A 17,630-nucleotide genomic window follows, 5' to 3' on the forward strand; every position below is an offset into this window, starting at 1 on the left:
AGAATGAGTGGATGATGAATGATACTTCGGGTTTAACTTGAAGACCAAAGATGAGGGCGCCTGGGTGGCTCAGTGGTTGAGTGTCTGCCTTCTGCTCCAGTAATGATCCCGGGGTCCAGTCCCCGCATCAGGCTCCCCATGGGGAGCCTGCTTCTCCCTCTGCCGGTGTCTCTGCCTCTCTCTCTCTCTGTGTGTGTGTGTCTCTCATGAATAAATAAATACAATCTTACAAAAGAAAGAAAGAAAGAAAAAGAAAGAAGAAAGAAAGAAAGAAGGAAAGAAAGAAAGAAAGAAGGAAGGAAAGAAAGAAAGAAAGAAAGAAAGAAAGAAAGAAAGAAAGAAAGAAAGAAAGAAAGACCAAAGATAGAAGGATCTGAGGAGCAGGACCAATGCCAGCCCAAGTCTTACTTGGCCTCTTGCCCAGGACTGTGTCTAACTCACCAATCAGAGGCCACCTCTTGTTCCATTCAATGTCAGTCATCTTCTACCCACTGGCCCTGGGTGTTCCACTATCCTGGGATGCAAAGAGAGGCTGTGTGGCAAGCTCCTCCTTTGACAGACATAAAAGATGGATCCTGTTATCTCCTGGCAGAAGTACTTTGTTTAGACCTCCCCATGTCTCCTGCAGAGTTGAAGAGGGAAGAAGTTTGTCTTGTGATAGTAGAGCTTCTTCTTAGCAATATTTTGGAGGAATATTCCATCAGTGCCTTCTAGATTCCAATCTGTCCTCTTGGCTTTATCCAATATACTTAATATACAGTAATCAATCTGTAATACCTCAATAGTAAACTCTACTGCCAACAACTCCATTCCCTGGCTTATTTTTGCTGCAGTGTGTCATCATGTGGCTCTATGCTTAGGCACAGAGAGGTGTACAGAAGTCACTTTCTTCACAATTTATTTAACATTAGTAATCACTGACCACGTACCATGCACTATTCTGTTTTCCTGGTCTATCAACTCACTTAATCTTCATTACAATTCCATGAGGTGTACTTACCATTTAGCAGAAGGGACACAGAGAAGTTAAACAATTTCCTTGATGGTGCACAGCTAGTAACTGGCAAAGCTGAGGTTCAGACCTAGGTAGGCAGACTCCAGAGTCCCTACTCTTAACCCCTGAACTCTGCTGTCTCTAGAACTTCAGAGTGACCCTTGATGGGTGCCTGTTAAGATCATGAGAAGGGCATATCATGGGAGTGCGGGGGTCCGAAGCTCTAAAAGTATAGCTGACCAGGAGATGGAGAGGGGCTGTAAGAAGAAACTTACATTGTCCAGGAGGCCCAGACACTCTCTCCCACACTTTAACAACTGCTGGTCTCCATTAGTTGTTGCCTGTCGAAAGTGGTTGCTGGCTGTCCCTTTACTGCAGCCTTGAGTTTGGATTTTTAAGTATATTTAAGTAGGTTTTATTTACAAAGGAGTTCCCAGTATTAACTCTGTGATATTCCCCTACCAAATAAACTCTTCTGAGTCCCCTGCCTTCCAGATGTTTAAATTAATAGAAATGCCAAAGCTGTTGCCGAGCACACATGTACAACACTATGAAGATCTTATCTCTTCTCATGCTCCTGGAGAAGTCCCTCAGAATTAACACTGTCATCGGCTGACAGTGCTGTTGCAGGGCTCCTGGAGTCAAGATTCTTCACAAAGGGTTGCTTAGAACAGGCAGTGCCCTAAAGAATTTGCCCCCTCCCTCATAAAGGGCCTTTGTTCTTTGTTTAATATTTGTGTAATTTATGTTTCTTTTTAAGAAAAGAGTTTTTTCACATATATTATTTCATGGGATCCTCCAAACAATTCCATGAGGTAGAGGAGTGGGAAGAGATGATAGTCTTCATCTGGTAGAGAGGAAACCGAGGCAACAGGTGATGTGACTTGTCCAGAGTCACATACTAAGGATGGCAGAGCCAGGCTCGGTCTCAGCTATATTGCCTTCGGCAAGTCATGGTACCTCTCTGGGTCTTGCTTTTTTTTACCTATAGAGTAATGAGATTGAAATAGGTGCTCTGTAGGGTCTTTTCAACTCAACCATTGTGTAATCCTAAAATTCAGAAGAATTCTTTTCCCTGAAAGATCTGGCTAGCAAGACTCCTGAATTTCACATTTCCATCCATCTTATTTGCATCCATCCTGGAATATGACTTCATTACGTTTCAGCAAGCAGGGAGTGTCTCTCACCTCTCTCCCTGCTTATATAATAGTGTTTTTTGGAAGCGCTTCCTCTCCTATGCTCTTTAGGGACATCTTTATTTTATTTTTTTATTTTTAAAAAGTATTTTATTTTTTTATTCATGAGAGACACAGAGAGAGAGAGAGGAGACAGACAGAGACAGACAAACAGGCAGAGGAAGAAGCAGGCTCCATGCCGGGAGCCCGATGTGGGACTCAATTCCAGGTCTCCAGGATCAGGCCCTGGGCTGAAGGCGGCGCTAAACCAGAGCCACTCGGGCTGCTCCTAGGGACATCTTTATACTAAGAGGCAAAGATGATAGCTGAAATCAATAGAGTGGGATCCCTGGGTGGCGCAGCGGTTTACCGCCTGCCTTTGGCCCAGGGCGCGATCCTGGAGACCTGGGATTGAATCCCACGTCGGGCTCCCAGTGCATGGAGCCTGCTTCTCTCTCGGCCTCCTCTCTCTCTCTCTCTCTGTGACAATCATAAATTAAAAAAAAAAAAAAAATGAAATCAATAGAGCAAGTACCACGAGTCTGGCACTATACCAAATGTTTAACCTGTATTATCTTACTTATTCTTCAAAACTACCTGAAGAGGTGTTATTATCACTATCGCTCTGTTACTGAATGGACAGGTTGGAGACGTAAAAGAACTTACTTGGGGGATCCCTGGGTAGCGCAGCGGTTTGGCGCCTGCCTTTGGCCCAGGGCGTGATCCTGGAGACCCGGGATCGAATCCCATATCAGGCTCCCGATGCATGGAGCCTGCTTCTCCCTCTGCCTGTGTCTCTGCCTCTCTCTCTCTCTCTGTGACTATCATAAGTAAATAAATAAATAAAAAAAAAAAAAAAAAAAAAAGAACTTACTTGGGACACCTGGGTGGCTCAGTGGCCGAGGGCCTGCCTTTTGGCTCAGGGGGTGATCCTTGGATCCTGGAATCAAATCTTGCATCAGGCTCCCAACAGGGAGCCTGCTTCTCCCTCTACCTGTGTCTCTGCCTCTCTCTCTGTATCCCTCATGAATAAATAAATAAAATCTTAAAAAAATATATAAAATAACTTACTCAGGGTTACATACTTAATTAGGTAATGGACTCTAGATTCAATCCCATGCAATTTGTCAGCAGCTCTTAACTAGTACACCAACACCCAGGGCTTCTCCTAGGAAAAAGGAGGGTTGTATTATGCCCACTTCATTTCTCTAAAAATGTATTATGTAATTTTTAAAAAAGATTTTATTTATTTATTTATTCATGAGAGACACAGAGACAGGCAGAGACATAGGCAGAGGGAGAAACAGGCTCCCTGCGGGCAGCATGATGCGGGACTAGAGTCCAGGATCATGCCCTGAGGCTAAGGCAGACGCTCAACCACTCTGCCACCCAGGTGCCCTCTATTAAGTAATATTTAAGATGAAAAAAACCGCACATTATGTAGATTGTATTTCCTCATTAATTCTAAATATCCGTCTATTTACCTACTCTCTCTCCCACTGTGTGCCAAGCACTGTTCTAGCATTCGGGATGTAGCAACAAATTTCTCCAGATAGAGAGGGCCAGGAGGAAATAAGGCAATATTAGGAAAATCACTAATAGTTCACTATCGAGTGTCACCCATGTGTCCAGCACTAGGCTCAGCAAGCTTAACTAAAGATAAGTATCAGAAGACCTAGCTCAAAGAAAACCGCAGAAAGTGACTTAATTTGGCTTAGAAACTAAGTTTGGCTTAGAGCAAAGTCATTTCTTTGGCTACAAAGAAATGAATCTGTTTACAAGGACAATGTTAAAAAGAATGTCATTATTATTATTTTTTTGAATGTCATTATTTTGATTTTTTTGTTGTTTTTGTTTTTGAATGTCATTATTTTGAACTGCTTTTTGTAAGCCTCACCGGCCAAAAGCAGCTGATGGTGGCTCTGGGTAGTGGAAAAGGCTGTATCCTGGCCGCCAGGGACCCTTTCAACAATCAAGCATTTTCCGAGGGCTATGTCCAGTAAGGTATGGATGCTACTGAAAACCAGGTAGACTGGCTCCTGGAAACTACAGTCCGCTACGAATATTCCCGTCCTGAGTCACCGCCAACCTCTAGCTCTGTGACCTTGGATAAGTACCCTCGCCTGCCCCAATTCTGCAAAATGAACGGGGTCAGACTAGCGGATCTGCCCCTCCAAGTCGCAGCCCGCCCAGGCGCATCCCGGAGAAGGGCGGGCGAGGCGTCCAGGCCCTGCGCTGCGGCTAGCCAGACGCGGGGGGCGCCGCTCGAGCCCGGGCAGCGTTCGCGTTCCGAACGCGCTTGTCCCTCGCGGCGCCCCGTCGGCCCCGCCGCCGCCGCCGCCGCCGCCGCCGCCGCCGCCGCCGCCGCCGCGCCCGCGGAGCCGGAGGAGGCGGAGCTGGAGCTGTCCCGGCTCCCGAGCGGGGAAGCAGCCGAAGGGGCGGCGCGGCGGCGGGGGAGGCTAGCAGGCGGTGCCTGCAGCGCCGGGAGAGCGGCGCCGTGGGGTGGGCGCTCCCGGCGAGAGGTGTCCGCTCCATGCGTGCTGGCCCAGCCCGGCCCCTGCGAGCCGCAGACATGAAGAAAGACGTGCGGATCCTGCTGGTGGGAGAACGTGAGTCCGCGCGCCGCGGCCGCCGCAGCCCGTGCTTCCCGGGCCTGCTCGCGCCTCTCCGCCCCCGCCAGCCGCAGGCGGGCCTCGGCCTCTCTCACCTGGGCCCCCCGCCCCTCCCGGCCCTGCCCCGGGCGTCCCCGTGAGCCTCTGGCCGCCGGCCTCAGCCCTCCCAAGGTCCTCTCTTCCTTTTCCGCCCGGAATCCTTCCTTTCTGGGCCTCAAAGCGTTTCCGAGGCCGCTTCCTTTTCAGACCCTCTTGTCTTGCGTGGAGATTCCCTTGTCACCGCCTGGCAGGTGCTTGGAACAGGCCGATTGACCAATTGGGATGGCGTGGACCGGCTCCTGGGGAAGCTAGGGGGAGGGGTGCAGAATTGTTCGACTTGCGGCAAGGTCAGGGTTCTGCTGCCTTTTTTTTTTTTTTTTTTTTCCCTTTGGTGCTCGCAGTGCTCTCTAGACACTGATTCCAAGGTATGGAGCGTTTTTTGGCGATACTTCGCTTTGCATTGGAATAACTGCTGGTAGACTCGGTATTTCCTCAAAAATTCATTTTCCACTTCAAGTTAGACAAGTTAATACAGGTGCTCGATGAATGAATAACCATCTGGGGAGGGTCCTTTAGTTGAAAGAATTATTGTCAACCAAAAGGCCTAACCCCCCCCCCACCCCTCCCCCCACATTATGTATTCCATAGCTACTTGGTAATTAATTTATAAATAACGGGCACACAGGAGATCCAAACAGACACATGCACCTAAGACCCCCTAGAAATTCTTAGATTTCACCCTTTGAAGATATAATGAAGGAGAAATGCCTTCTGATCACCGACTTGTTATCACAGGGACTTCTTGATATCATTTGACTAGTTACATGACTCATTTGGTAGGACTAAAATAAGAAAGTGGGCTGGGAGGACTGAATTGTTTGTTTGTACATTAGTTAATGCTCTGCCATTGATGTTTCGAAGCATTCTGTTTCAAACTCCATTTCATCCTACTAGAGTAGCCCCTTCAGGTCACTGTGATGCACTCTCAACGAGGAAAGCTAACACATTTTTACCCTCTTCTGTAGTGTTCTTTGATATTCATTGAAATCTCTGTTCATCTGCTCTTTGGAGAAGTCTTTAGCATCAGAATTTGGAAGTAAGCCTGCCCTGACACAGTTTACCTTTTGTTTGCAGTTGTGAATTTTAGGCTTTATTTACAACAATATCTTAATCTGTATTTTGCGTGGATTCCCTTGACAAAATTCAAGAAGGTGTTATTTAACATATATTTCATAGCTTATGCATCTGGAATCATGTAGAGAAAGTGAGTAGATAGCCATTTAAAAAGCTGATCCTGGGGCAGCCCGGGTGGTGGCTCAGCGGTTTAGTGCCGCCTTCAGCCCAGGGCATGATCCTGGGGTCCTGGGATGGAGTCCCATGTCAGGCTCCCTGCATGGAGCCTGCTTCTCCCTCCTGCCTGTGTCTCTGCCTCTCTGTGTCTCTCATAAATAAATAAATAAAGTCTTTAAAAAAAATAAAAAAAATAAAAAGCTGATCCTTAACTGTCATAAAATAGTTTTATAGTACAGTAATTGTAATACTAATTTTCTAGAAGCAAAATTCCTATGTTTTGGTTTTGAATATAGGAAGCAATTACATATAATTAGTCTGTAAAACATCTAAATAGAAATGCTATACATATGTAAGATACGTTGTCAGCCTTAGGGCATTTAAATTAAAATGTTAACAGTGTTACTTAGAAGTACATAAAAGAACCCAAAATTTGTTAGAAAAATTGAAAGTCATTTTCTGCAGATATGAAAACAAATAGAGATGAGAAAAGTGTGCACGTATGAGTTTTTTGATCACAGGGAGAACCTGACATAAAAAAAGCCTTAATTTTTAAGGAAAACAGTTTTCTTGAAAAGGTTTGTACCAAAAGTTTTAGGCCAGTTACCATATATATCATTTTTTTTCACATTTAGAAATATTAGAATTATACTTAATGTGAAATATGTAATTTTATTTTATTATTTTTTAAAGATTTTTTTTTATTTATGAGAGACAGAAGGAGAGAGGCAGTGACACAGGCAGAAGGAGAAGCAGGCTTCCTATGGGTAGCCGGATGTGGTACTGGATCCTAGGACCCTGGGATCATGCCCTGAGCTGAAGGCAGGTGCTCAACCACTGAGCCACCCAGGCGTCCCAAAATATGTAATTTTAATTTGTTAAATTAAAAGCAGGTATTTTGGAGGGGAAATGTTTGAAGCATTATCTTTTGAGATTTAGTGTAAATATTTGACAGCTGTTAACCTAAGTGTACCATTTTACTTTTTTTTTTTTAAGATTTTATTTATTTATTTGACAGAGGGAGTGCGTACAAGTAGGGGGAACAGCAGGCAGAGGAAGAAGAGAAGCAGGCTCCCTGCTGAGCAGAGAGCCTTGTGGGTCTTGGTCCCAGGACTCTGGGATCACGACCTAAATGGAAGGCAGAAGCTTAATCTACTGACCCACCCAGGCATCCCTAGCTTTACCGCTTTAAATGCTGGGTAAACATAAATGTGACCAAACCTATTTTAATAAATAAAAAAATAAAAAACTGGCCTAACACATGGATTTATTAGGTAAACCACTTTTTTAGGTAAAAGTGGTGGTAATTTAGTTGTCATTTTAAGACAGTTAAGAGGAATGGGGGAAAAAAAAGCATCATCTTTGGTATTTTTAAAAAATATTTTAATTTATTCATGAGACTTCATTTAGCCTATATTTAGTATACTATATTTTATAAAAGATTTTATTTATTTATTCATGAGATACACAGAAAGAGAGAGAGAGAGAGGGGCAGAGACACAGGCAGAGGGAGAAGCAGGCCCCATGCAGGGAGCCCGATGTGGGACTCGATCCCAGGTCCCCAGGATCAGGCCCTGGGCTGAAGGCGGTACTAAACCGCTAAGCCACCCAGGCTGCACTCATCTCTGGTATTGTTGTAAAGTCTGTTCCTTCTCTATCACTTCAGTACAGTTTACTGCTGTTAGTGTCTGGCCCTGAACCACAGAGCAGCAGCTTCATTCACTGAAGCTCCCAAATAGTTGTGAATGGTTTCAACATTCTGTTGGCTAAACCTATGCTGTACTCTGGAGGTGGAATGGATCTTTTCTTGGCCCATCCAGAATCTGGATTCTGATCCATCCAGGCTTAAATGCTAACCAGTTGCTTATTGTCTATTAAGTTCTGAGATCGAAGAAGTTAGATTGTCTATAAATTTTAAAATATTTATTTGCAGAGAAAGCCAAAGTGTTTTAAGTATCATCTGCTCCTTAATAATATTGAACATAATGAGGACCATTCAGACCACGGTAAAAGTCAGTTGCCATTCTTTAAACGGAACGTATTTTTTTAGATTATTAAGAATGCAGCCACATAAAACTTAGTTCTTCAGGTTATTGTTTTTCATGGTCAGATTCTTTGGCCAGAATTTATATTTAAGTAGATTTGCATTACTATGCTTAACAAATGTCCTTGTTGCAATAAAATTAGCATGAACCTTACTGGCCTTTTATCTAAATCATGTAGCCATCGTTAATAGTACACAAGATTTAGTGAAGTCTTGTTTTTAAGTTGAGATATGTTTGTCCTTACTGGTCAAAATCATTAAGAAAGTGGAACTGCTAACCTCTTTTTATTTTTATTTTTTTAAGATTTTATTTATTTATTCATGAGAGACAGAGAGAGAAAGGCACAGGCACAGGCAGAGGGAGAAGCAGGCTCCATGCAGGGAGCCTGGTCTCCAGGATCACACCCTGGGCTGAAGGCAGTGCTAAACCGCTGAGCCACCCCGGCCACCCAGCTTCTTTTTAAATGAATCTGGTCGTTCTTACTCAATATGTCTGATTAGTTTTTCATTAAAAAAAAATATTTTATTTATTTATTCATGAGAGACACAGAAAGAGAGAGGCAGAGACACAGGCAGAGGGAGAAGCAGGCTCCATGCTGGGAGCCCAATGCAGGACTCCATCCCGGGACCCCAGGATCACGCCCTGAGCCAAAGGCAGACACCCAACCGCCCAGCCACCCAGGCGTCCCTGATTAGTTTATCACTGAAACTCATTCAAGCCAAACTAGTTCAGGCTTCGATTGGCTCTGGCCTAGGCTTTTGTAATATCTCTCCTTAACTGGTCTTCCGGCTTCTAATTTTGTCTATTCTCTACGTAGCAGGTAGAGTCATCTTTAAAAAATATCTCAGATCCTGTTACCCATTTTTGAAATTCTTTCATGATTTCTCTTTTCATTTAGGATAAAGTCCAAACTTTTTAATGCAGACGTGTGAAGTCTATTAGAAGACTGGTCCCTGCTTCGCTCTTATCCTGTTCTCTACTGCTTTCTCAACAAGAGGGCCCTGACTCAGGCAATTCTTCCATGTGTATTTGTTCACTTGTTTTTTGGGCTAGAAAGTAAGCTTCATGAGGGCAGAGGATTTATCTTGTTCATTGTTATATCCCCAGTGCCTGGAGTAGGCCTGGCACAAAGTAGGTGCTCAAATACAGTTGAGCTTTGAGCAACATGGGTCTGAACTATGTGGGTCCATTTATATGGGGATATTTTACAGTACAGTACTGTAAATGTATTTTCCTTATGATTTTTCTTAATAACGTCTTTTCTTTAGCTTACTTTATTGTAGAATATATATATAACATACAAAAATATGTGTTAATAGACTGCTTATGTTATTAGTAAGGCTTCCGGTCAACAATAATTATTAGCAGTAATGTTTTTGGGGAGTCAGAAGTTACCAGGGGATTTTGGACTGCTGGGGGTATGGGGAGTAGGTTGATGCCTCTATCCTCTGCATTGTTCAAAGATCATCTGTAGTTTTTGGTTTTTTTAGAGAGTATGCAAGCTAGCTGGGGGGAGGGGTGCAGAGGGAGAAGGAGAGAGAGAATCACAAGCAGTCTCCATGCTCAGCACAGAGCTGGACTTGGGGCTTGATCTCAAAACCCTGAGATCTTGACCTGAGACGAAATCCAGAGTGAGATGCTTAACCCACTGAGCCACTGGGGGTGGAGGGGGCAGGTCATCCGTAGTTTTTGAAAGAATGAATGAGTTCAAGTTCCATTTATTTAGCCTTTCTTTGTTTTCCAAACTAAACATAAACATTTATGTCTTAGTCATAAACATTTGACCATTGTCCTTTCTTAAATCCAGTCTGCTGTGTGGTTATTAGCATTTGAAGGCAACATTCCTCCAGTCTCCTGCTCCAGGTCCTTAGCTTTATTTTGCCTTGGAGATTCCTGTGTTCTGACAGTAAAACAGACCAGTGACTTTTAATGACAGTGTCATGTCTTGGCTGCCAACAGTTACTACATTCCTTGCCAAAAGAGGTCAGCTTCTCCTTGAAACACCAGAGGTCATTTTAGTAGGATTGGGGAAAAGACTCTTCAGGCATAAGATAGGTATAAGAATCAAAGAAACTTTAGTAATAAGCTAGCATTTATGTTAAGAAAAAAGCTTTCTACAATCCCTTTAAGCCATATTGCTTTCCATTCTGGTCTTTGTTAAATGATATTTGAAGATTAAACTGCTCCAGTTTCAATTATACTGTGTTTAGTACTTTGGGTGATAGGCTGTAGTCAGGTGTGATAGTCTGTGTTCAAGCATAGTCTAGTCTCTTCTGTTCATATAAGGTCTTTTCTCTGTCATTCTCATGTATATATTAAGATCTGTCTTTTTGTTCCTCTGGCACCAGTTGGGCACTACTGTTGATCTAGTTCAAAGGAGAGGGATAGACCATAACATTTGTTCTTCTGCAGTCCAAATAGTCTGCATATGGTCACTGAAATTTCCCTTTAGAACAGTACTCAGCTGTTGCCCCAGGTGCTAAAGCTTCCCAGTTAAAAATGAACACAGTCATCCTCCTCATCCCTGTATAATTACATAATTTAGTAAGAGCCAACAAGTCTTCGTAAGAAGAAGCAGATAAAAATGAGTAGATCCCTTTACTACTTGAAGCACAGGGTGTTTGTTGTCAAGAAAAATAGCCAATATGGCTGGTAGGATGGTAATTGGAACCAGAAAATGTTATTGCCACTTCATGAATATTAGGAATTTGCTGTCATTTAGAACTAGATGTTCAAAAGATGTGATGAAAAGACAAAGAAATTTTTAGCCTGGATAAATCTAGATAATTTGTTCTATAGTGATGAATTATGTTTCCCATGAATGACCTACTTAGAAGCATGGAGTCTCAGACAGCATTGTGGCATGTTGTGTTGAACTGATCAGAAAGCTTTCTGTCTTTGGGAATAATTGTGACCGTGCCTTTTGTTTTTATACATCACTTCAGGGTTTCTCAGGCAAAATAGAGGAAGCAGAGACCATTAGATGACTGTCTAACAATAATGTTTTGTCCTCCATATTAATATTTTAAGTATTTTTTATGTATTTTATTTTTAAGTACTTAATTGTATTTTTACATATTCTATTTTATTAAATTCATTTATACTTATTTGTTATAGAATTATGTAATATTATATATTGTATTTTGTATTAAATATAAAATTTAATTGGTACAATAATTAGAGAAGTTTGTTCCTTTATGGAAATTATTTTTTGGAGCAGTTAAAAATATATTCCTGCCTGCCATTGTCGAGGGGCCTTTTGGATTGTAGGCTTATTTAAATAGTTTTTAAATTTAATATTTTAAAATGTTTTGTTTTTAAGATACTCATTTCTCAATTAAAAGGCTAAAATTAGTGACCTATTGTAATTTTAAACCTGCTGCTTCCCTATTTTGATAGTCTCACTCAGGGTTAGGTGAGTAGGCCTTAAGGGAAGCAAAAGCTCTAGTTTAGATTCACTGAAGCATTTCTTAACTAAATCCCCTTTGTCTAATCTTTTATTAAAGTAACTATCATCTTACTATTCTTCCAAAAGGAAACCCAAAATGATACCAATGAAAATGTACTCATTCTTTCCCAATAATAATCTGTATAATCTGTCTCTCTTGGTCTGATTTTGAACCTTTTTTTTTTAAGACTTTATCCACTTATTTGAGAGAGAGCACGAGTAGACTGGGTAGGGGGAGGAACAGAAGGAGAGGCAGAAGCAGACTCCCCATCGAGTGGGAGCTTTTCTTGGGGTGATGTGGGGCTCTCCCCGGATCATGACCTGAGCCAAAGGCAAATGCTTAACTGACTGAGCCACCAAGGCACCCTGAACTTTTTAAAAGACAAAATCAGGAACGCCTGGGTGGCTCAGCGGTTAAGTGTCCACCTTCAGCCTAGGGTGTGATCCTGGAGTCCCGGGATCGAGTCCCACGTGGGGCTCCCTGCATGGAGCCTGCTTCTCTCTCTCTCTCATGAGTAAATAAATAAAATCTTTAAAAAAAAAAAGACAAAATCACTCTTGAAATTTTGCACGGAAGAGGTTCATTTTCTTTGATTTTTAAAAAGCCTACTATACTGATTACTTCAAAAACTAGATGGAATTGTTTTTATTGCAGTGAGTACTAAGCCACCTCAGCTTCTATAACAGCTGAGGCAGAATATGAGTGAATAAATAAATAGAAGTGCCACACTGTAAGTGATTGTATCCATATATATATAATTTAAATTGAATGCTTCCCACTTTTTGGTATCACTGTCTTTCTGTCTTGTATGATCAAGCATAAGTAAAACTCTTAAATTGTTGTGGTGCTTTCAGTGCCCTTTCTCCTGCTAAGGAGTTTCCTTCTGGGTCACCGAGGCCTGCCCTGTTGGAATAGACTTGGTGGCAAGTTTGTGCTTTGACAGGAGCCTGCTGCTGCAGCGGTGGCCAGAACTGCCATGTTGAGCTGAGTTGTGAAGAAATCTGGATTTCCTCAGAATGTTGGTCTTTCCCTTCGGAAAATATCACTGGGAACGTAGTAGAGGGTCCATGGGTCCATGGAAAAAGCAGAAAGGGACAATGGCCAGTAAAGGGGTGTTCTCATGAGGTTTTTTTTTTTTTTTCCCCATGAGTTTTAAGCAGAGAGATAAGGAAGAATGGATGACGTTTAAGGGTTATGGTGAGGGAGGGGACTTTAGTGGTAACATGGAACACCTACCTGTTGAAGGCCTGAGTGGTTGTGATTAAGGAGCAGTAAGTCTTAACTAACTTACTTTCTTTCTTTCTTTCTTTCTTTCTTTTTTTCTTCTTTCTTTCTCTCTTTTCTTTTCTTTTCTTTTCTTTTCTTCTTTTCTTTTCTTTCAAGATTTTATTTATTTATTCATGAGAGACACAGGCAGAGGGAGAAGCAGGCTCCATGCAGGGAGCCCAATGCGGGACTCAATCCCAGGTCTCCAGGATCATGCCCTGGGCTGAAGGCGGCGCTAACCTGCTGAGCCACCCAGGCTGCTCGAAACTAATAAGTCTTTTAATGTTGGTGTTTGACTTAATTTTGATCATTTTTGTATGTTTCAAGGTGTGAACTAAAAGGTAGGTTTCTTCTGAAACTGGTGAGGGCTTTGGAGTGGTGGGATTCAAGAAAAATTTTAAAAAGGTAATCCTAAAAAGGGGTTATGAGAGAAATCAAGGTCTTAAGGGTATTAAGGCAGGCAAATTTCTCCAGGACCAAGCAAGAGTGAGACTTGTTTTCCTTTTGGGTACCAGGAGCATTTGAGTTATTGAGCATCTGATTCATTTTTCCCATTCTTAACATAGTTGGTCAAGGATAAGAATGTAGAGATGTGTAAGACATCCAGGAGAATTCTGCAGAAGTGAAACAGTTTCTGGGAACATATCTGCTGGTGGTAGTTGTGGAATTTTGGAGACACTAGGGGAAAAAAGACATGTCTAGTTGGGTGAGAAAGACCCAGAAGTTCAAAGGTCACAGGACTTGTACAAGCTTTGGATCTTCTCAAAGGTTTGTTGTTTTAAGCACCTGGGAGTCTTATTTAATTTTTTTTTTTTTAGAGTTGACTTTTGTACTTCTTTTTTTTTTTTAAAAAGATTTTATTTATTTATTCATGAGAGACGCAGAGAGAGAGAGAGAGAGAGAGAGGCAGAGACACAGGAAGAGGGAGAAGCAGGCTCCATGCAGGGAGCCCAGTGTGGGACTCGATCCCAGGATTTCAGGATTCCAGAATCACACCCTGAGCTGAAGGCAAACGCTTAACCACTGAGCCGCCCAAGCACCTGGGGGTTTTACTGCTTACTAAAATAATGTATAGGGCAGCCCAGATGGCTCAGCGGTTTAGTGCCTGCCTTTGGCCCAGGGTGTGATCCTGGAGACCTGGGATCGAGTCCCATGTCAGGCTCCCTGCATGGAGCCTGCTTCTCCTTCTGCCTGTGTCTCTGCCTCTCTGTGTGTGTGTGTCTCTCATGAACAAATAAATAATAAAAATCTTAAAATACAATAATGTGTAGGAAAAGCCTATACAAGTCCTAGTGGACTTGGTTGGACTTCACAGCAGAGGCATCCTCCTGTCAGGTGACCCACAGGTAGCTCTGCTTTGTGTTGTCTTTAATCAGATACCACTCTTTGCAAGGAACTTTATTTGGGCTCTTTCCCAAATGCATTTTTCTTGATCTGCTGCAGCCTCAGTTGCCAAGAGTAAAAAATGGGCAGGAGGTCCAAGTTCTAGGTTTTCTGATGCTGAACTAAGAGAGCAGTGGCTTAATTTATTTTAAAATAACTATTTTGCCTCCATTTTGCGTAATCAGGTGGAATTAGAGTGGACTGCTGTGAATTTCGATATGAATACTACCTTGAGCTAGCTACCTTTGGGATTTCTGGGACCTTAAATAAGGCCATGATGGAAGGAATTATTTAAGGAAAAAAGTTATGAAATGCTCACTATAAGCCCACAAGTTCTAGAAATTTCTGGACCCCATATTGCCATGGTGAGACCCATTTTGTTCTTATAGATAGATGAATGTTCCTGACAAGTCACTTTCCCATACACATTTTAACATGTGTTAAAATAGTTAACACATCCAGTTTGGGGATCTGTCTACCATTGCTAGGGTGCTGTAAGGGACGTTACTGTACATTACATGTAATATGCACCTTTTCATCTGTTACAGGCCAATCTTTTAGGTGTACTACATGATAGTGTGCTTTAATCAGAGAGTATAAGCATTGATAACATCTAGCCCTTTTTTTTTTTTTTTTTTTAACTGATGAGAAAATTGAGGCCCAGGGAGTCAGTGACAACTCAAGATTATACTGCTAATTAGAAAGCTGATTCCCAAATCCAAATTTTCTGGCCCATTTTAGTGCTCAATCAACTCCTTTATTTTTTTTTTAAGATTTTATTTATTTATTCATAGACACACACACACAGAGAGGCAGAGAGAGAAGCAGGCTCCACGCAGAGAGTCTGATGTGGGACTCCATCCAGGGTCTCCGTGGGCTGCAGGCAGCGCTAAACCGCTGTGCCATCAGGGCTGCCCTCAATCAACTCCTTTATTTTTTAAATTTTTATTTATTTAGGATAGTCACACACAGAAAAAGAGAGAGAGAGAGGCAGAGACACAGGTGGAGGGAGAAGCAGGCTCCATGCACCGGGAGCCCGACGTGGGATTCGATCCCAGGTCTCCAGGATCGCGCCCTGGGCCAAAGGCAGGCGCCAAACCGCTGCGCCACCCAGGGATCCCTCAACTCCTTTAATTTAAACTGTGAGCATCATCATTACGACAACTACCATACGTGTACTTAATGTTTGCCAGGTATTGTGCTAGGCATTATGTATCTGCCATCTTAATTAATCCTCTTACTGATTTAATTTAGCTGCAGCTGTTCAGCATTCTGTAGATGAATAAACTGAGGCTTCATGACTTGCCTGAGGAAACACAGCTAGTAAGCACTGGGATTAAGATTTCAGTTCAGGGATCCCTGGGTGGCTCAGTGGTTGAGTGTCTGCCTTCAGCCCAGGGCATGATCCTGGAGCCCTGGGATGGAGTCCCACATCGGGCTCCCTGCATGGAGCCTGCTTCTCCCTCTGCCTATGTCTCTGCTTCTCTCTCTTTCTTTCTCTGTCTCTCATGAATAAACAAATAAAATCTAAAAAAAAAAAAAAAAAAAAAAAAAAAGATTTCAGTCCAATCTTAGTCTTGGCTTATTCCAAAGCCTGTATTATGCCCCTCGCTTTTTGGGAAATATTTATATCAAAGCTATAAAGAATAATATAACAAATACCCATCACCTAGGTTAATAAAACATTACTATCAGTTGAATGGTAATCACTTCCTTTTTTTTCCCTCAAAAGTAACCAACCACTTTCCTAAATTTCAAATGTATACTCTTAACCACTAAACCATAAGCTGCATTTACCAAGAGTATTTGCTAGGAACTCAATATTTCTAAAACTAGTATTTGCTAGGAATTCAATAGTGAGCAAGAAAGACACATTCTCTGCCCTTATGGAATTTCCTGTGGGTGATAATGAAATTCTTATTCCTTAGTGTTTCCAGAGACAATCAGTAGCTGGCAGGAAAAGTAAAGTTTTCATCAAGGAGGGGTAGGAAGTCCTTTAGGAGACCATTGGTAGTATGCTACATGTTTCCCTAGGTGTTACATATGCACAGTACTCTTTTTTTTTTAATTTATTTATGATAGTCACAGAGAGAGAGAGAGAGAGAGGCAGAGACATAGGCAGAGGGAGAAGCAGGCTCCATGCACCAGGAGCCCGACATGGGATTCGATCAGGGGTCTCCAGGATCGCGCCCTCGGCCAAAGGCAGGTGCTACACCACTGCGCCACCCAGGGATCCCTGCACAGTACTCTTAAGAGTTTTCTTGTCTTAACTGATTATTCAGTTTTTCTTCCTTGAAACCAAACTATAAGCTGCTTTTATGAACTTTTCAATTTTCTGCTATGTTTAGAGACTTCTGGGAAAAGTAAATGTCCCCTTCTTTTCCCATCCTTCCTTGCCCCCTTTCCCTTTTTTGCAAGAGTGATTGAGCATAGCACTTAAGCCATACTTCTTTTGTAGCAATTTTATCTATTTTGTTTAATACATTTTCCATAGTATCCCCACAGAGTATGTAAGATAAAACTTTGTGCTTGGAAGACAATCAGGTAAATACTTAGCAAATGAATTAATAGTAGGAGTCTACACAAGAAAGATGAGTCATGTAAAAGCATACGTTAATACTCTCTGTGTGCTCTTCTAGTGTTTTCTCTATGTTGGTCTAGGCATGGGCAAATATGCCACAATGGAACTTATACTCTTGGATAGAAGGTCAGTTACAATGTTTCTCAGTTTTTTGAGCCATCATTACTTTTTTTTTTTTTTTAAGATTTTGTTTATTTATTTGAGAGAGAGATAGTGAGAGAGAGCACAAGCTGTGGAGAGGGAAAAGCAGGCTCCCTGCTGAGCAGGGAGCCCAACGCAGGGCTCCATTCCAGATGACCTGAGCCATAGACAGACACCTTAACCGACCAAGCCACCCAGGCACCCCATCACTACTTTTTATAAATACAAAACTGTTGTGCCCTCTTCATTCTGACAGTTTTCTGACACTGGGTGTTCTACAGTTCAGTCCAGTTTTGACACTAACAACCCTGAGTTAGCATCAGATCCTTCAAGTTAAAGTGCAAGGTCCCCAACAAGATTGCCCTCACTTTACACACCAACTGCAAATGGGGTCCCAGACTATCCATACTTCCTCCTGGCTAACTACAAGTTTGGGGCTTCCCACCACCCCCTTAGGTTTGATAATTTGCTAGAACAATTCACAGAACTCAGGAAAATGCTATACTTACGGATACACAAATGAACAACCAGATTAAGAGGTACTTAGGGCAAAGTCTTGAAGGGTCCTGAGCCTTGGAGTCAGGAGTGCCACATTCCTGGTTCATCATTATGTTCATCAGCCAGGAAGCTCCCCTGAGTTTTGATGTCCAGAGTT

The 17,630-nt window shown here is 42.3% G+C and overlaps 1 protein-coding gene across 15 annotated transcripts in view; it reads left to right on the top strand.

Moving 5' to 3' along the window:
* Positions 1-4,529: 4,529 nt before the first annotated feature.
* Positions 4,530-17,630, top strand: part of RHOT1 (ras homolog family member T1) — a 63,697-nt gene continuing 50,596 nt past the window's right edge. For 7 of the 15 annotated variants that reach the window (XR_012008621.1, XR_012008622.1, XR_012008624.1 and 4 more), the window contains exon 1: positions 4,561-4,778. Coding sequence is in view for 7 of the 15 variants with exons in the window: in XM_072779435.1 (XP_072635536.1) it covers positions 4,703-4,778 (76 nt within the window). In the remaining 8 variants the exon portion in view is untranslated. Of the gene's footprint in view, positions 4,779-4,984; positions 5,246-5,845; positions 5,917-17,630 lie in introns of those variants that run through there. The other 8 variants (XM_072779434.1, XM_072779436.1, XM_072779433.1 and 5 more) reach the window with 7 other exon arrangements.

This window comes from Canis lupus, chromosome 16 (genome assembly GCF_048164855.1).
Source record: "Canis lupus baileyi chromosome 16, mCanLup2.hap1, whole genome shotgun sequence".
In the NCBI taxonomy this organism is placed as follows: Eukaryota; Metazoa; Chordata; class Mammalia; order Carnivora; family Canidae; genus Canis; species Canis lupus.